This window comes from Nicotiana sylvestris, chromosome 10 (genome assembly GCF_000393655.2).
Source record: "Nicotiana sylvestris chromosome 10, ASM39365v2, whole genome shotgun sequence".
NCBI classification, from domain to species: Eukaryota; Viridiplantae; Streptophyta; class Magnoliopsida; order Solanales; family Solanaceae; genus Nicotiana; species Nicotiana sylvestris.
The window spans coordinates 5991814-6012533 of record NC_091066.1 but is presented as its reverse complement, the minus strand read 5'-3'; the positions used below and the strand labels follow the sequence as shown (position 1 = coordinate 6012533).

Sequence of the window (20720 nt, the reverse complement as noted above, 5' to 3'; positions counted from 1 at the left end):
GTACCAGCTATTTGGTGATCCCCAATTCTTTCGGGGCATTATCATTACTACAGTCTTCAGTATTCACATACAGTTTGTATTTTCAGTAATCAAATAAAGGCTTCATAGACTAGAGTAACAGTTAGACAAAGTCACGGGCTTTTCATATTAAGCTATGTTGGCTACAAATATGTTTCAGAATTGTATTAATATTTCCGCACTTTGATTTATATCATCCAGACTTTCAGTATATCAGCATGTGTTAGTTTATCTTCCGCATTCAGTATGTTATGATACCACATGTTGATTCAGTCAGCCAGTTGGTTTGCTCGGTCACATGTAGTCAGGCACCGAGTGTCGTGTTACGTCCAGGCCCAGGTTCGGGGCGTGACACTCTCAAATTAAATTAATTTACAAAATTAAGCTAATTATCTAATATAATATTTACAAAAATTAATTGCTCCTAAATTTTTTTTAAAAAAAAAGGAAATTACTAATTTAAAATTAAAAGGTTAAAATGTAAAAGTAAGTCATTTTTGTGATTTTTATTTTTAATAAAACAAATAATTAACTAATTAATCCTAAAAATATGAAAATGACACATAAATGCAATGCATGGTGTTTTTTGCATTTTCATGATTTTAACAAAAATAAACATGCACAGAAATGCAAACAATTAGTACAAATCCCCACAAAATCCTATAAAATTGTAAAAAAGGAAAAAAACTGTTCTATGTATTTTATGGGAATAATTCCTATAGGGCAAAAATCACGTGCTCACAGTTTGCATTCATTTTTCTGTTATTGATTTCAATATTAATCTGTTTTCTCAATTTGTGTCAAATTATATCACGTATCTTTAAAACCGTGTATAAATTCATTTGTTATCGGATTTTGAGGGTAAACAACCTTGAAGGTAGAGAGCATAGAATATAAGAGTAAATGCATCTAAATTTATAACGCGACGAGAGCGTGGATTTCCTTTGGAACTAAACAATTATATGTTGGTTAAGCTTACAATAACAATAACATAAAAAAGTATTTCTTTTCATGATATAAAAAAAATAGTTTCTTTTATTTCAACAAAATGATATAGTAAAAACCATTTTCTTTCTTTTTAGTAAAAATAATATTTCCTTTTAATGTTGTAGAAAGATTACTTTCTTTTTCAACCAAAAAAAAAGTATCTTCTTTTTAATTATAGCACACAAATTCCAATGTTGTTTTTGCTTAAAAAAATTAAAGCACCAGCCCCTTTAGGTTTGTGTGAATTTTTATAAGAATAATTAAATTCTTTAAAAAATAAAAATCCTAAAAATGTTGGGTATTTGGGAGGGGGAGAGGAGAGAGCACAGGAAACATTTAGACTTGGGGGAAGGGTGGTGAGGAGAGCAGCATAAAAAATAATTTTTCAAGAAAATATTTTCTAATTTCTAACCAAACACTAAAAAAAAAAATTCTGGCCATGAAAACTTTTTCTAGAAAACATTCCTTCATACCAAACACACCCTAGATGAACAAACTAATCAACACCGTATTTGATTGAGCAAGAGTTTTGCTTCCATCCCGCGAAAGTGTTTCATAGGTAAAAGACAACCTAAATTAGACAACATTTATCACGACATGTTTGATTTCTTATATATGAAGAGATATCTCTAAAAGTACCAGAAAGGCATATTCACAAAAAATAACTTGAGATATAGAATGTTTGATCATTCATATTTTTAAAAAGGAGCAGCTCTAATGTACATATTTGCAGCCAAAGTTGATTGTCCACAATTATAATATACAATTCCGTATAAATTAGACAACATTGAAATAAAAAAACTTGGCCTCAAGCAATACTGACCTCTCTAACGCAACACTGGGTCACTACGCCCACGAAATCGAAGAATAACCTTTCAAGGGCAAAAGCTGGTGCCCTATGCATTGTATATTAAGGAAAGTTAGAATGGAGATGGGGTAGGGATAAAACAAAGAATTGGAGAAAGCAAAACTCTATAGCTATGGAATGTTTTACAGGACCAATAGGAAATGCTAAACAAAAGAGAAGCCAAGAGGGATACTAATCTCTTCCCGCGCTTGCAACGGCACTGTACAGACTCCCCTCCACCAATACTTAAGAAACTCGACAATGGAATTGCCTGTTGGCTCGTTCCTCATGTTGAAGTTGTGCAGAGAGCTGATTTGAAGCAAGCACATGCCTAAGCTATTCTTGTAGACCACGGTAGGACTTGGGAGTCAAAATGGCATGATGGTCTCAGAAGAGGAGTTATGATCCATTTACAGCCATTTCAGGAGATGATTTTGGCGGTATTAACGGATGCTCATCTCCCCTCTGCCTATTATCTGGAGAACTGTGCATGCTTTCAGAAAAACTTTTAGGACAAGTTGGTTCTTGGTCGTCATGATTATCCAAATCAGCACTCCCATTATCAGTAGAATTCCCCTTCTCCTCATGGTTGGACTCCACAGACTTCTTGTCTACATCTGAGTATGGACCATCTTGTGCTGTACTTACTGTCTTTTTAGAGGGCAAAACTGCTTGACTTAAGGTTGAGCACAAAGCAGCGAAAACACCGTCTCGAGACTTTGAGCCTTTAGCAATCCGCTGCAACCTTTTTGGCTCAGGCTCTTCTTTCGGAGATAGCTTTCGTTTCAACGGAAAAGACTCCGCATCTTCATCAGAATTATCAGATTGCTTCCTAGGTGGTGGCTTATAATCTTCTTCATCCTCATCATCATCATAATCAACAAGTGCCCCAGATCTAAAGCAACAATGAGTGTCTCACAATATGTTCTCTCAATTTAATAAATCTAGATTCCAGCAGTAACAGCTACTTACCTCACAGATGAGGGGCTTGGAGCAGACCCATTAGGCAAGGCTGGCTGAGCCTGCGCCCTACTTGCATTGGCCACAGAGGCAGACGCAGAATCTTCCTCATCACTGAAGGAATACATATTCAGTGGCTACCATATAAAGTTTTACATGCAAAGAAGTAAAAAGGCATACCTGTCTTCATTGAAATATTCTTCTTCTTCTTTCTCTAAACCACGCTCATTAACTCTTTTCCTAGGGTCGTCTAACAGATCGCCAACACTTCTGGTTCCTGAACAATCTAGGGACTAGACCCAAATAACCGATTATGAGCAAAGCATCACTTTCAAGAGAGCGATGGTGAAAAATACGCGCAGGAATGGACAATACCTGCTCATATTTAATTTTCAAAGAGTGAATAGATGTCAACTTTTCAAACTTGACCAGTTCATCCCAGAATGAGTCCACTAAATACTTGAGCAATATCTTCAAGTTATCCTGCATTAAGTCATGTCAGAGCCTAAGAAATAAGAGAAGCCATGTCACACTTACTTTTACACAGTCTAAGCAGGTGAAGGAAATAAGATGCTACCTTACGAATATGCTCAAAAAGCTCAAGAACAGCTGAGTTTAGAAGATTGTAGCGGTCTCCATTAGCAACAAAAGCATCAACCACTGGTTTTAAGAGATTGTGCTTCGCTATGTAATTCATCAAATGCTCATCCTGCTGATCGTACTTAGAAGAATTTGAATATATTCACAAATACACAGAAGGGAAACACTCGGAAATAATGAACATAATATTACACCTTAGTTTCTGCCAAATTTGTAAAAGCTCTACTGCCATGTGAAAAGATATATGAAGAATAGAGAAAAACTCTTAATGAAATTGGTTGGTTATAGAAGTTGACTCACTATATAGGAGTTTAGGTTATGTGAGATAAGGAAAATTTCGAAGGTCTTGGGTGTCTCTAATTTATGAGAATAATTATTAAGAATATTATACACAATATTCTTATTATTATTCTCTTCTTTCAAGAAACTTCAACCGACTTGAAGGACATTTAAGCAGTACAACCAAAAAGAAGGCACTATTTAGCTCTTATCCCCAAAGGATAGAGTATGGTTTCTTCGCAGCCATACACTAAATCAGACCGTTCAGTATAATTTACTTTTATGAACAAAAGAAAAGGAAAAAAAAAAAGAATCATAACTTATAATATTCTGGTCCAAAATTTTGAAACCATTCTTAGAAAGTTACTTTACACTAACGAACCCAAAAAAGAAGATAATGCTTCAATTCTGAATAGTACCTACAAAACCTACAATCTTCCATGTCATTTTAGTAAGCAATTACAACTACTACAGTACAATCATCTACAAATTCAAAGAAGCTCAATGTTTCAACAGATTATCTTTAACTCAATCAGAGTGACATTACAACTACTACAGTACAATCCTCTACAAATTCAAAGAAGCTCAATGTTTCAACAGATTATCTTTAACTCAATCAGAGTGACATTACCTCAAACCTACTAATCTATCTCATTAGTTGTGGTTACTAGAGCGTGGTAAAACATGCATACAGTATACTTATTCACTGACGCAAGTAAAAGTCGCAGGATAAGACATTAGCTAACTAGAGGGTGAAAAATTATCTGTCAAGTGCTGAAAAAAGAGCTTCAAAAATCGTAATATTAAACTTTTTAGCAGAAAATCTTACTTAATATTTTACAAAAATCGGCTCTCAGTGTGTGCATACATGGATGTAACAAGTAGAACCTAGACCTATTTTACAAGAATTGTTCTTAAATTCTGATTCCGCCCTATTCTACCTCTCTGTTGACTCTACATACAATTTTAGGCCAACTCTAATGTCTTGGCAGTTTTACCTAGTTATTATCAGATAAAAACCTACATAAGATCCCAACCAGTTTCATTCGACGTTTGCCAAGTCTATTGGGCCTTCACAGACTCATGAATCACCATAAGACTAACAGAACAAAACAGAAAATGGGGGATCATTAAAAGAAACATTACATGCCCATCTACAGTACTATGCAAAAACATATCTTTTCCAAATGGTCCACAGATCCCCTGTGGATTAGCTGGCCCAACCACAGGTGGTGGACAAGTTCAAAACTCAGGAGAGTACAGACCCACCCTCTACCCTCCAACCACTAAAAGACCAGGATTTAGTCCTAGGTATGGTTCAAAGTCGTGACGTGCTCCTACCACATATCCCGCATTTTAATTCCTTTACTGTTGGTCCGAAGCCTTGGGGGCTGCTTCTCAAAACATCTAAGCTCATTTCACAGGGTAACACATTGACCATAGAGGAGAAATAAATCAAAACTTGAGTCAATTAAGTCATGTCCACAGACAACGTTCTCTTGCTTAAGAGAAGTAAACAACTCACATTGCGCGAAATAAGAGTTCTCATAAATCTAACAGCGGCAACTACCAGGTACTTTTCTTTTCTTCGTGTCAGAAAGAGAACTTTATCTATCACATTATTTAGAAGAAAGTTGCACCTGCGACACAGAAGAGAATCAACATTAAACCAAAGAATCAAATTTAGCATTTAGGAACCAAGTAAAAGCATACCAAGATGAGAAGATTACTTTATTCTATAAGGATGGTGCACGATACAAAAACATAGGAGATCACAAATATTTAGTAGTATTTCAGGCTTGACGCTGCTTTGCTTTTCAGTTCCTCCATCAGAGCACTCCGAGTTACGGACAGTTTCTGCAGCACCGTCTGCCGGGCAGGATGATGTTATAGCATCAATGAGTTGACTTAGGTGCTTCTCGTAGAAAATTTCAACAATGGCCTCTCTCTGGAACAAATTTAAGGAAGATAATCAAGAGCTTGAAGCAAATAAAAGTCAAAATTAGCTGTTGACTAGAGAGAACAACCTTATCCAAATACTGTTATCATTATTTATCCATTTTCCTATAGGTCCTCCCAGCCTCGTTCGTTTAAAACTCATTTGCTAGCCCAAATCGTGCAAAGATTTATCCTTAGAACTTCAGGAAGGAGAAAAAATATGGTGCCAGGATAATGGTTTTTCTACTCCCTCTAGTTTTTAACTGTGTTTCCTCTTCCTCTACAGTTTCTTCCTTACCCTTCCCTTCCCCTAGTTACAGATGGTCAGAATATTGAAATGCAGTTTCCCCGCTTAGAAAGGTCAGACATTATCAGTCAAAAATAGAATTGCGTAAGATGTTCCACTCACCATCACAATACTTGAGAAGACATAAGAAACAAAATTCTAGATCTGTAGGAGAAAAAAGGACATTGTATATATCCATGTTTTAAAAGCCAATCCTGTCATTAACTTGACTAACCTGAATTTTTTGGACAAGATACTAAATTTTAACAGAAAATTAAAACTATTATGGAAAAATCAGAAAAGTTATGGGAAAAGCACCTGGGTTCCTGATGCATATGAATCCAAGAGACTGCGCAGAATTTCAAGAAACTGGCAATGCATGTCATCCCCAAAATCTGTTAGCATACCTTTGACCTGCAAATTTGAAACCATGCTATTATTTACTTCTAGTACCTTGCATGGCAACAAGCACGGCTACCCTCCATTTGAGAGGAATGTAAAGCCAAGGGAAAAAAATGTGAGAGGTAAAATTAACAAGTATCGTCTAAGCCGGAAAAAAAAGGACACGTCTTAGTGCTGCTATTAGGAAAATATCCAGCATATGGAAACAGGAAACATCAAAATGAGAAATGGAGGAAAGACAAACCACCTTCTCCAATTATTTATCTCATGAATCACATACCACATTCACAGCATAGAATAACTGAACATTCTCACACGACAGCAGACGCCTCACAACTTAACATGTTGAAGGGGATAGGCATAAGATAACAAAATCCGTATATTGAAGCACATCCCAACAGTTGAATAAATGTTACATGAAAGAATGCATTTTAGGAGCAGGTAACTAACAGCTAGAGTCACACTGATTTTAATAACCTATGGAACAAGAAAAGAAGAAAAACCTAATCTTTGCTCACCAGAAGTCCAAACAAAGCAAGGCCTTCCTGACGAATTACATAAGATCGCAGAAGATTTGGATCTTGATTTAAGAATAGAATGAGGATGTCTGTCCTGCATCAGTTAGAATCATTTCGGATAAGAACTTCAGGGAAGCGACAACCACAATGATATGCAAAGACAAAAGGAAAAGGAAAAGAAAAAGAGTCTACTTGCTAAAATATAACGATATGGTCCATTACCCCGTCAGAACTAGCTTTTTGTCTTGGCTCTGCAAAACATCAGCTATGATATCGAATATCCCTTCATTAACAAGATCCCTGCAACCATAATAGTATTTGTAGTTCTATCACCTCATTTGCTATAAAAGCAACATAAGATAAATAAATAAAAGGGCAGGCCAGTGCATAAAGCATCTCGTGTTCATGCAGGGTCCGGGGAAGGGTCGCACCCTCACAAAGGTGTGATGTAGGCAGCCTACCCTGATGCAAGCATCAGTGGCTGATTCCACGGCTCGAACCCGTGACCTATAGGTCACACGGAGACAACTTGACCATTGCTCCAAGTAACGGATTCTTCCAATATCAATAGGTTGATTGTTTCGCTCCTCCTTCCAACATAAGATAATTTGGACTGATATTTCATACTAAAGACATTCATGTGTGATGCATACCTAAATAGCCGATGTTGCTGGACCACTTGCAAGCTCTTACTCAAAGTACAAAACTCATGCAAGAAGTGCACCTACCCAAATCCAAGAAAAGGAAACATTCAGTGCAACAATGATGAGACTACAAGTACCCTATCAAGGTCTCCCGCCAAATATAAGAATAAGGAACAGAAAAGTATTAGGTCAAGACGTAAAGTTACTACCATACATTTTAGGGATGGCTGAAAGAGGAATAAGTACATGATTTACCTATTATTATCATAGCTCAATAAAGGATATATTATGAGCTGCCAGGGACAGATTTTTGGATTTTTTTTAAATCAAAAGTCCATCATAGTGATGGAGGAGTTAGGCTTGACTCCAACCTGTGCATTCCAGATTTTTTGGATTTGTGGTGGAAGAAAAGACAATAATTTTCTAGCCTGTCATCCAACAAGCTCAACTACTCTTTGCAATCTCACTACAGGTGAATAGCATAAAAAGTAAATTTTGGAACTAATGTTAGACAGACACTACGATATATAATTCTGCAAATTCTACTCCCACCTGAGTTCGAAATTTTCCTACATTTGCGCCAGGCAACTTCTATATCTAACCAGCACACTCTTTCTAGGCTTAAAAGGGAAAAGGAAGATCTAGCCCTGATGAGAAATTGATTGAAAATATTTTCTTTTATATGGCCAGGATACCAAGAGTTTCGTATTCCACTTGCTTTAAACAATTCGAATGGAAATTAACTAACTAAAAAGAAATCCCTCAGCTTGCTGTTTATAAATAAACCCAAAAAATTCTGGAAAAATGACCCTTACCACCCCCCTCCCACCAAAAAGGAAAAAGATGCAACTACTGAAACGTCTTTAATATAAAGAGAAATGACATCACGCATGGCTTCCATTGAATGATTCACAAAGTCCAATGTAGTGAAATTGTCTTTTGCAACTTAACATTGAGTATTTACAATCTCTGGATTGGGTTATTTATTATATGCAAGCTGATATTCCCACTCCCACTCCGCTCAAGATTAGTAACCTAGACATGAGTCGGGAGAAATCATGAGATCCTGAATTGATCTAATATATGGAAGACCATTGGGATTCATCAGTTAATAAATGACCCATATCAAGAATGGGGAGAGGGTCGGTGATAAGCCAAGGGTAATAAGAGGGAAGAGGCGCTCGACACAATCAATTCCAGGAGGAGAGGGTGGAATGCATGTAATTCTCACCAACCGAGACAAAAAAATACTAGGTTATTTTGCCCATTGACCTAAGCCTTGGTAGACAAATTTACCCTACGCTGGTGAGAGATAGCAGGTACCCCGTGAAATAGTCGAGATACGCGCAAGCTGGCTCGAACACCACCATTACATTAAAAAAAAAAAAGGATGAAAGTAAAGTTGGATTGTGAAAATGACTTTTTAGGAAAACTTTAGGATGCAATTTGTGTATTTTTTTTGTATTTAATAGAATGTGGTTACTAAAGCACCAACAAGGTGCTAATAGAGGCAGAGGAGGAAGATACACACAAGGTGGTGCTTTATGTGAAAGATAGCAGGAGACGGTGTCAACAATTTGTTACGTCATTGTCCTATTGCACACAAGTTATGGTGTATGGTGTGGAATATATTTGGAGTCGTCAGGGAGAGAAGTAGAATAAAAGCAGAAAGTAGCACCCCTAGCGGTCATGTGGACATTATGGAGGGAAAGGAACGAGAATGCATTAAAGATTGAAATTCCTTTTGAACAGATTATAGGAATATTTTTGCTTTTTATATATTTTTGGAGCACCTTTAAGATTAAGGTTGGTACTTAAGATTTGGGTGCTCTTTGTAGAGAACCATGTTTGTTTGTAAGGTTCTTTACGTGGTATTCTATCTTGATTGCAGTGTTTCCCCATATCGTTAACAAGAAATTACTCTATTATCATTATCAACGAGTATAAAGAGGGAAAAGATTGCCCTCAAATCTTATGTTTGACCAATTCAATTACTGACAAAACAGCAAGCAAAAGGAATATAAAAGAATGATGATACAACAAAAAAAAAAGATAAGAATCCAAAGACTACAAGGACAAGCAATTATCAGAAGCTGACAAGATAGTGAACAATTAAATGTCTTCTGAGAAAAGAACAAAGAAATCAATTAATAGCTGCAATGCAAGAGAGGAAACAACAATTTTCTTTACCAAATTTTTCTTTGACTCTGCAGATGTAGAAGGCGACTTCAACTTTCCAAACAAATCCTGAATGAAGGTGCTATCATCTTTTAACAGAGATACAACCTATATCAAAACCAAATAATCAGGAGACCATAATAACCACAAGATAGAACATTTTAACTACAGGAGCAAATCTTACAACTGCATTGTTTGAATGGATTATGGAATTAAGGTTTGCAACTGTTGCGTCATCCAACATTCGAGGCAAAATGACATCCTGAATGTTAGTCCCACAAACTATAAGTTTCATTGGTAGTACAGCATGCGGTCTAAAAGCTAATAAAAGAAAAAAAAAAGTATCACCTTCAGATAGCCAACTCGGTATGTTTGATGTATCTTTGAAAGGACTATTGGATCTTTAATAGCTATAGCCTACCACACCCACAAGGGAAACAAGACACTTCAGCAAACATTCCTCGGAAGTCAGTAGGAGGTATGGAGTAGAAAAGAAACATAACATACCTCCTTAAAGACCACATGCTCTTTCAGAAAATTGCGATGATGAACATGAGGAGCATCTGGATCATCTGTTGACCAAAATATGCATCAGGCCGTTCCAAAATAAGATCAACAAGTAAGCAATGAAAGCTTGAAAATGGAAAATAATATTAACTCATCAAACAGATTATTGTTATCCACATACAAGAAACCCAAATTCACAATCCACAGTGCTATACGCGCATCAAGAATGTCCTTGTTATATACAACTCAAAAAACTTCGCCAATAACAATGAAAAGCCCTAAAGTTTCCAACTTCAACAACAATAGAGATTGAGTTCAACATTCTAAAGTATGACGTAAATAAACAAGGATTGTACCTAAGCACTTGGTCTAGTAAAAGTTTTCAGTTTTCAACAAGCACATACCAGAAGAGAAAGCAAGGTCAAACCCCGAAACAGGAGGATTAGCAGCATATCTAAAGAGCACCAAATGAAAGACTCAGTCACCCCTTTTTGCGGATAAGTGACTCAGTTTCTCAAGTAGAGGAGATAATATAATCAAACACTAGTTTACCTTGCGCATATATTCTACCTTTTCTCTTCTACTGTCATCCAATTATCAACCCCCCCACCCACACACACACACACACACACACACACACACACAAAAAAAAAAAAACTGCTCTTTAAATCAAATAAAACAACTAACAGCATAATGCATAAAAAATTTGCAACTCAGTTGCCAAAACATACATTTACCTTTCACATCTGCAAATTAAACTTTCCACTGAATTGCCAAAACATACATTGATATTTACTAGTTAGGAATAGGCTTTAAATTTGTTAAGACAACTTTTCATATTATTTTATTATTATTATTATCATACATACATATATATATTAAAAAAACTTAATTTCAGTACTACTCTTATTTTATTTTGGTATGATTATGATATGAGTTGAGCTTAAGGAAAGAAGTGAGGATTCATATCGCCGACCCCAACTTTGTTTGGGACTGAGGCGTAGTTGTTGTTGTAGATAAGGAAATTAAAATGAACCATATCAAGCTGAAATTCTAATCATAGAGCTAGCGGCTAACGCTCATGCGTAAAAGAAGCAAAATTGGTTACCATATACCGCAACTAAAATGCAAATATAATTAAGATAGAAGAAAGGAGCGCATCCACTACAGGTCTTCAAGCAATCCTATTAAGATAGAGTTCCATTGGGATCAAAAGAAGTCATTTTAACTAAAAACTGAAAGTAATAAGATAAAAAAACTTACATTCAAGACACCCAATAATATCTATTATCAGCTCATCACCAAATATTTTTTCAAAGATCTGAGAGCTATTGAGCATAACTGCAAAAACCCACTTCATGCTGATTAGTTAACACCCACAAAAACAAGCAGAAGTATTCGCAAAAGAAAAACGGGTGACAAATAGACAATACTAACTGATTCCTCTCACTATTTTGAAAAGAATGTGAAGATTCTCAATGTTCTCCAAATCTTCAGAGATGCTAAATAAATCCATCAGCTTACGGAAAAAATCTTGCTGCAGAAGAAAAAATCCAACTCAGAGTGATTCACCCATGACCCAGAAAACAAATGAATAAACAAGCAAATTTTAGGATGATCCAAGATCAATAAAAAGTGCGAAACACTTCTTTTCTTTTCTTTTTTTGGTGAGGGTGGGGGGGAGGGGGGGCATTTTCTCTCGCCTTACATAGATCAGAAACTCCTTGGAGAGTGCACCAAAAACTTGAATAGAGTACTGCACTTTGCATAAAGGATATCACAAACAGCACAAAGGATTCAAAGGCCTCCAGCTATTCCAAGACTGGTATAAGGATGAAAGAGGCAGGGAGGGAAACTGAGGGATCACTAGAGATTACGCCGGAGTTTCGCCGGCGACGGAAAATTCTGTGCAGATCCCAAAGGAGTTATGGGTCTCTGTTAAGCTACCAGGGCCCAGATTGAATACAGTTTGATGGGGAAGAGGGCTAAAGTGGGAAAAATCAGGGGGTGAAGAGTGGTTGACGAAGGGGCCCTGGCAGTACGAAAGACTAAACTGTACATACAACCACAATTTTAAAGGCACTGAAAAGTTTACCACACCTATCAAAATTGATAAGAAATGGACACTGGGCCTAACTCAACCTCAAAAGCTAGCTCGTGAGGTGAGGATTGCCCAAGCCATATAAAGAGATCAACCATTCCTAAGTCGATGTGCGAGACTCAACAAAAATTTTATACCTAATATATGAAAACAAAGGTAACATCCACTCATGGTTCAGTTTCCATTTTTCCAACTTATCTATAACAGATAATATAGTTCTCATCCCGTTATTGTTAGTGTAATCAATAACTGCTTCTAAAAAGGGAAGACCCAACATCTGCATTTTCAAGATAGGTGATGAATATGATAGCGAACAATTCCTAAGCTGACAAGCTCGAAGCAGTTTCACAACCATTGCCACTCTTGGCTTCTTTGCTACGAGGGAGATATTACTGATGCTAATATGAGGTCACACAACCCTCATTTTAATGAAGATTTATTGTCTGAAAAGAAATCAAGCTTAGAGAGCTGAGAGATTCATGAATCTCACATCATGCAATATTAGTTCTGTAACACGCAACTGATCAGCAATGCCACTCTCCACAACTGTCTGCAAAACAAACAATAAACAACAAATTTTCAGAAATCAGCAAACAGTATGAAAAGATTTACAGCACTCGAAAGAGTATTGCCTTCGCAAAAAATAAAAGAGAGTTTTTCCTATGTTGCATCCCTTATAATGATATTGGCCCTAAACCTTTTACTTTTACAGGCTTTTTTATTTGGTTGGGATGTGGAAGGTACCAAGGAGAGTGTTAAAGGCCTCGAGGTTGCAACTAACCACAAACCTAATAGACATTGGAACTTTGAGAACAACTAATTTTTTCAATAATGTTGGGCGAGCTTGCGCACACCTCAGTTATTTATAGGTACTGAATAACTTAGCCACCAAGGCTTAGCAGATGGGAAGAAATCACCTACTCAGGTCTCCAAGAAAAAAAAAAACACAAAACTTTATTGACCACTAGCCAAACCCTTGGGTGCAACTTTGAGAATAGGTGATCATCAGGGCAATATAAGAAAAAGGCATTTGAACTATTTAAGAAGATAGGAAAAACTGGAAGGTGGACATTCAGATATACCTTTAGCATCTGGGAAAGCGTAGAAAGCTCAACCGGGGGCAACTCCCTCAGGTCACTGTTGACACTATGAAATGTTTCATCTGAAAATAGTTAGGAAGAAAAAAGAAATAAATAAGTAAAATACATAAAACCTTTTTCCGCTAGGTACAAAAAATGAGCCAATAGAAACCAACAATAATTTGTAAAGAGAGCCCGCCCAATGACAGGTGTCCTAGAAGTAGGAGTGAAACTATGTGAACCTTTTTCTGTAATGCATCAATTTACTATTTCCTTTGACATCATACTTATAGTTTTACTCTCTTTTTTCCAGAAACAATCAAGACTACAATATCATGAACCCCAGACTACAATATCATGAACCCCAGACTATCCATTGGAGGATCTCTGATATAGGTGGACAGCAGAACATACAGCCTCAATCCCGTTTCACGTGATAGCCCAGCTTTATGAGGTCAAGATTATCGATTCGTACATCCAAGTTATTTCTTGATAAGGTAAAACTTTATTAAATAAAAGAGATACCAAGATGGTACAAATGCTATTCGTAAATCCAAGTTAATCAATTAATTTTAAAAAAAAAATGAAATATGAACATGAGAAACAAATTTGGTAATAAATATCTGTGGAAGCTAATTTTTACAAATATTTAGTTAAGAGGGAATACAGTAGTAGCAATACATCTATATGTTCAAAGTAATCCTCGTCAAAATGAACACTTCACAAAGAAAATAAGGTTAAAGAAAGAGCTCCACCAGTCAGACAACAATATCCACTTTTTTTAATAAATCATTCTGATTCAAGAGTATCTCTCATGCCATCTCCCAACTCAGCCAGTGGATCATATATCGTCAATAACATGTCTCACATACACTCATCTCAAAATCATCAACAATGCGCCTCACATAAACTAATAATTGTTCCCAACAGAATAATTGACTCGCAATCATAACAACAGCAATTGAAGTGTTTAACAATAGCAACTCAAAAGTATTCGTCGGGGAAAAATTTTATACTAAGTGACAACAAATTGCAATTGACTTTCACATTTCCAGTTTGACAATTGAGTTGGGGACCAAAAGACTTAGCAATCTATGCTAAACCAAGAAGATAAAATTCCATTTCCAACTCAATTAATTGGGAAAATTAGACCGAAATTTTTCGATGTACATACTCCATATATCTACATGGGGCCAGAAATACGACTATCCCCATGCGAGTATATCATAATTGCAGCCAAAATTTTAAAAAATCAGAATCATGGGAACTCAACAATGTTCTGTTTTTCAAGAGTATAAAAGGTATTACGTTAAAGACTTACTGTTAAGACTGCTGAAGTGCATATTCCTTTGCACACTACATATATTGTCCCTACAAAGGAAAAAAATGACATAAGATGTTATTTGCTGATGTTTACAACAGCTTTTAAAAAAACAAGGAGGGAAGTATAACCAAGAAAAAAGGAAATAAATGTAAAAATTTATTTTCCAAAAACTTACCATATATAGGAGCAACCAGTAGTCTCTTGAAAGCTAAGAGCTAGTTCAGTTGAATACTCCGGATCCCTCCAAGAAATAATTGTATCTGAAAGAAGACTATATTATTCTGAAACTGAATAACAACATAATAGAAGTCATAGAAGGGGAGAAAGGGGACAAAACTATGGAGCTTGAGGATACCTTCTTGCTTCCGATAGATATCCTCTGCACTAATACGGTGCAGAAGCAAAGTCTCGTTATCATCTTCATCAAGTACAAGCAATCCTAGTTCTTCCGATCTCTACATCAGCATCCACAATCACAAGCAATAAAATTAACCCCTCTCAATTGGTTCGTATAAATCATTTTTGACAACACAAGCAAAATGGTATAAACTGAACATCAAACATTCTACTAAAACTCACCTCTATATAATCCACAGTTACATGCCCTGTCCCTTGATCATCCCATTTCCCATCGTCATTAAGACGGTAGACCTTTACACGCTGCAACATAGATGGGACAAAGGTTAATCTTACAAAATTAAATTAATATGGGAAAGTAAGAAAGACCAACTGCAAGGCCAAATATATTAGTAGTCAAAGCTGCTTAGGATTGTTCATCAGCCTGTAACGAAATCATAGTTGGGAAAGGGCAGGAAGGTTCTTTGTTTTTCACTTTTTTGTTTTGTGGAAGGTGGGAGGCAAGGTAATTCTCATAAAAAATACAGAGATAAAGATACAAGAATGTAAAAGAAAATCTACATTGAGTACAGAAAAGCGCACAGAACACAAGATGCTACAAACCGCACAAGTATTCCAAAACCTCCTGCACACCGGAATTGCAGACGAAGTTTCAGCTGGTAACAGCAAAACAAACACAGTTCCACTCATGCAACCAATTAGCGCCTTAATCAACTTTAATACATCTTTCTAAATGAAAAAAATGTGATAGATCTTTTCATTTCTGCACAAAACTGGACAGAGTTTCCCACCGTAGATTCCCCTTAATAGTTATTTGAACTTTGTTAGCTCCTTAGTATTAGCCTCAACATTTGTATTGGAGCTAGCATTATTCCTTTTTTGCTATAACTCTGTTGTAACTATTAAGCATCTTCTTGATGCCAGCAATGAAATCAATTGCTTCATCAAAATAAACTGGACAGAGTTTAATACCAATATCTTTTATTTTTTATTTTAGAAAATGTAATTGCAGTTTATAACCCAATATCACATCCAAAAGAATAAGATTACTTGCTATGCGACAAATATCAGATGGTAAAGTCACTTGGTAATAAGAATAGGAAGTGCAGTAACATCTACTTTTCCAAAGAACTACCGCAGCAATGCCAAGATACTATCCTACATTGGCATAACGTCACCTCCAATGGAATCTCGACTGATGCAATCCATTACCAATCTGCAAATGCTATACTAAACTTCGCTCGTACTATCCAATATGTTGATTGACAAACCAATGATGTTGTGTACCAATCAGTTAGAGTAAGCTATGTAGATCGTCTATATTCATTGGCTCATCCCAATACTACATAAAACTCCTTTTAAGAAATTTAAGAAAAGTTGGCCCTCTAAATCAATCTCAACTACTTGGTATCACCTATATAGATTCTTTAATAAATGGTATTCTACTCTAAGCTAAGTTTGCATTAATTCCGAGAGATTTTAGGCCTTCTGAGACAATTACAATGTGTGACCTTAGGTTTTCTTTGTCTCCATTTATTACCTTTTTTAATAAGTAACGAAAACACATCTCCTTTTTACCTTCAACCATCATATTCTTCTATAACTACCAAGTACCAACCAATGGATATGGAAATCTATGCAAGATATGACCAAACAATCTCGAGTGACCTTATCCGATGTTTTCCTATGTATTCGCTCTTAGCATCCTCTACTAATAGCGTACATTTTAATATTCTTTGTTGATAAATAAGAAGACAACACAAAACTTCTCGTTGTCGATAAAGGATCATATCTAATATTGTACGGACTTGTACCATTGCACACCTATCTTCTTTTTCTGTTTTGATAAGTAGGTAAAATTTTATTAATGTAAACATACGAGCAATAAGCTAATGGTGGACATTACATAATAGGAGGCCCCTTTATAAAAATACAGATCTTAACATCTGCACATTTATGACATTAATCTTGTGGATATATTGGGCCTTGGAGGTCCAACATTTACTCTCATGCAACATTGCTGGTCTCACAAACGTTTTACAAACTTGCATTTCATGTAGTTAGATATTTTTTTGCCATATAGTGGTCTTGTAGTACTCCTCCATTTCAACCATCTTATTCTAATTCAATGTGCTACATCTTCATCTATGATCCATCATACTATTCTTCAGGAAAACTGAGTCCACATATTTAGGTCGTCTGCATTTAAGCACTAACAATCCTAAATAATCTCACTTCACAATCATTTTTCTGATTGGAATTAAACTTGTACTAGATATATTTTTTTGGGTCTTACTTTTTCGTTGGATAGTTTTTAGATGGAGCTTGTTTAACACAAAACAACCTCATCAGAATAGCTTTCCGCTAGCTAACAGGTGATGTATTTGTCAATCCAAATCAAAAAGTATTAATTTATATATTCCTCCACTGTGAAGTTGCAGCAGACTTATGGAGCATGTTTTTCACTATTTTCGGACTAAAATGGGTTATGTCTTTAAGTGTTAGAGATGCCTATGAAAACTGAAATACAAGAAGATCTGGACAATGGTGCCTGCAAGTATTTTTAGGTATATGTTTTGATGGAATCTCAACTTCAAGCTACTCCCTGAAGGGTTAGCTGTGCTTAATCAATTTAACTGGATTAACCTTTCCCCTGTAAATAACACTGATCAATTTTTGGATTTTGTCAGCTCCTTAATCTTATTGGTCTCTCCTTTATATTTGGGCTGACTCAATCTCAATTTCGTAACCTTTGCATCTGCTAGATGGTTTTTGATGATAGAAACGCACTTCAGAAAAAATAGTATCTTATTCTACTTACCCTAAAATCCTCACATAGTAAAGTGCTTCTCTCAGTTCCAACTTTCGGCTGACTACCCACTAATTTAACATTAATCTAATATCAAACTAACTTCAAAAGGTCTGTTGAAGCAACAATAGCACATCTACACAAATACTCAACACTAGCAAGCCAAACTTGTTCAATTTACGCCCTCTTTCAGCCCCTAACACTATTTAATCTCATAGACAAAAGGTATAGTATACTGAATATTGTGTGTCAATATTAAGACAAAAGTAGCTTTGTGCTTTTTCATATTAAGTTTGCTTGCCTGTGCCCTCAGTAATCTAGCAAGATTCGTGATGCGACTGTTCACAAGTTTTCCAACTCTTTCCATATCAGATCCATTGAGAAACAAAACTAACCATCAATGCCAACTCAAATGACAAGTGAGGCTTGCTCAGTTGGTAAAAGCACCTCCACCCATGACCGTTAGGTCCTGGGCTCGAGTCACGCTGGAGGGGAAGTGTGGAAACACTATAGATCCACCTAAATTGGGAGGGGTTTTAAAAAAACCACCAATTCAAACTTGTAGCTAAGTTAGAAGCTTGTGTATCACATTGTAGCAAATCTTAGGTCACTCAAAATTTTGTAAAATCATACTTCAACATCATCCGAAGATAGATTAGGTCTCTCTTATATTTTCCATATCCCATTTCCTTATCTCAAGAGCAAGTTTTATCCATCAGTACGAAATATCCATTTCACTTTCCAAATAACAGGAAAAATCTAATTGCAGACTAATTTTGAAACTTGTGCTTAAGACTTTTATAACTTAAAGAGGACATTCTTAGACACCCTAAGAACAAGAAGAGGTGAAACAAGTTCACTCAAATCAAACCAGCTCTGTTTCACCTGAATGCTTTTTGGAGAAATCTTATTTTTCTTTGGGGCATATGACATTTCCAGGCACATGCATATGTTTCCCGTCCCAAAGGGGCTAAAATATTTACTGATATTTGCTCTATTTTTCCTCCTTCTACAAAAAAAGTGCAAAAGCTGCAATTTAGGAAAACAATTAAGTAAATGATTTTCTCCAAAAAAAAATCCAAAAGATGAGTGCCAGAAACAACTGGTACTCAATCTATTAAAAAATAAAAAATTGAAAAATTCATCAACATAATGACAAGTGGCTGCCTTACCCTACGGCCTACACAGGTTACACAAAAGAGGAAGCAAAAACAACTAAGTACCAGAAACAACTATCAAGCAAGAGCTCTTCCAATTAGATATACAAATCATAAGTTACCCTTGGCGCCAACCGAAAGAGGCTGATTTTTTAATACAGGTCTAGCTTCAGTTAAGATTGATCAGTAACCAGAAGACATAAATTAGTCTAATATAAACTGTAGAAGGCTGGATAACCAGAGCATAAATTACAAAACCCATAAGAATTTAACAGTATAACAAAGCAAGTATAGAAGACTTTTTTTTATGACGCGGTGTTCGGGCAAACTCCCGCACACCTCAGCTATTCCACCGGGTATCTGCTACCTCTCCCTAACACATATACCGGGTAAGGCCCACCAAGAACGTAGAACACATATTGTGCCACCTAACACTACAAAGTACCTTCTAAAAGCAGGGGCATAGCTAGCTCTTCGGTTATGGATTCAGCCAAACCCAGTGGTTTAGTTACAAACACTGTATTTGTCTTAAGAACTCTATTGGATATATACAAATTACATATTAATTTAGAACCCAATAGCTTAAAAATACTAGAATCCCGAACCCAAAAGCTTCAAATCCTGACTCCGCCTCTGTCTACAAGGAAACTGAACCGAAATATAAATACTCGGACATACAGTGCGCAGAATTCCCAGTAAATATCCATTTTTTTAGCTCAGCAAATAGTTAATATAGTCAAAATATAGTGAATATTCAATCCCAACTAGTTCGGGATAAACACTTAATCAATTGTGTAATATATTAATTCCAAATAAAAAAAGAAAAACCAATCACTGTGAAATTAGTGCTAGGGTTAATGCAAAGGTGCGATTTTTTGGAGTGAATTTAAGAAACGAAGCTAACCTGCATCGGATTATTAGTTCCCGTAGACTTCTCTTGAGCACCCATGGAAACTTCTAGAACTCAAAATTCACTGCGCCAGTAGTGTAGATTAGATAGCGAGGAACGACAATTAGGGTTTTTGAGTGGGCACAAAAAGGGGAGAGAAAAAAAGGTAGAAGAGGAAGTATTTGAGGTTTTTTTGAGGTATAGAAAAATTGGGGAATCAATTCAAAACCCTAACCGCCATTGAAATTATTTTGCTCAGTGAATTGAATCTTCTATGCTTCTCTCTCTCTCTTCTTTCTCTCTCTTCTCTCTTTCGTTTTTATTCTCTCGTTTATCTGAAGTGTTTTTCCGTGGCCCGACCTTTGGAACACAGAAGCAGTACATTGGTTAGTTATTAAAATCCTTTATTGCCCTTCATTTACATGAAAATACCGGAGTATGCCACTGCTGTTTAGGGAGGGGAATCTTTATTTCACCTACTCTATTTTTTTTTAAATCATTTACAAGGGTTATTTTTAATAAGCAAATAAATACATAATATGTATTTATACTTCTTTCACTTTATATTTAACTGCATTAAATCACTTAATCATAATAATTTTGTATAGTTTGACGTAAATATTACTCCCTCTGGTCCACAATACGTGATTTTTTTACTGTTTTCACACATATTAAGCAATTCATCTTTTAACATTAATTATCAATAAAATTGATCATATTAACCTTTAATATCTCTCTTTTTTTTGTTAAAGGGCGGATATTTATATAACTACTGACCAAAAATACGTTACACAGTATTGTCATTGCTGGGGTACTGTAGTTCCCCCAACAGTGCGATGT

General features: G+C 36.0%; 1 protein-coding gene across 2 annotated transcripts; it reads right to left on the bottom strand.

Annotated features, from left to right (window-relative positions):
* Positions 1–1656: 1656 nt before the first annotated feature.
* Positions 1657–20233, bottom strand: LOC104219950 (uncharacterized). 2 transcript variants are annotated; one of them, XM_070160058.1, is made up of 24 exons: positions 19896–20233; positions 15248–15328; positions 15024–15123; positions 14844–14928; positions 14666–14715; positions 13348–13427; positions 12756–12815; positions 11602–11701; positions 11428–11505; positions 10165–10229; positions 10006–10074; positions 9842–9919; positions 9670–9765; positions 7489–7559; positions 7058–7135; positions 6836–6929; positions 6234–6329; positions 5422–5639; positions 5217–5331; positions 3390–3524; positions 3188–3295; positions 2993–3105; positions 2825–2926; positions 1657–2747 (listed from the first exon to the last, which is right to left on the bottom strand). In XM_070160058.1, the coding sequence occupies exons 1-24, from the start codon at positions 19938–19940 to the stop codon at positions 2252–2254; spliced, it is 2613 nt and encodes an 870-aa protein (XP_070016159.1). In that variant the 5' UTR covers positions 19941–20233; the 3' UTR covers positions 1657–2251. The 2 variants fall into 2 exon arrangements, with proteins under 2 accessions (XP_070016159.1, XP_009769024.1); XM_009770722.2 differs by having other exon boundaries at positions 3390–3521; positions 19896–20232.
* Between the last annotated feature and the right edge of the window lie 487 nt (positions 20234–20720).

Excerpts from the sequence above, each read along its gene's own strand:
- LOC104219950 (XM_070160058.1), bottom strand. The coding sequence starts at position 19,940 with ATGGGTGCTCAAGAGAAGTCTACGGGAACTAATAATCCGATGCAG. Across the intron at positions 10,230-11,427 it reads TATTATTGGGTGTCTTGAAT|ATGATCCAGATGCTCCTCAT; the intron begins GTAAGTTTTTTT and ends TTTGGTCAACAG. Across the intron at positions 5,332-5,421 it reads CACCATCCTTATAGAATAAA|GTGCAACTTTCTTCTAAATA; the intron begins GTAATCTTCTCA and ends TCTGTGTCGCAG.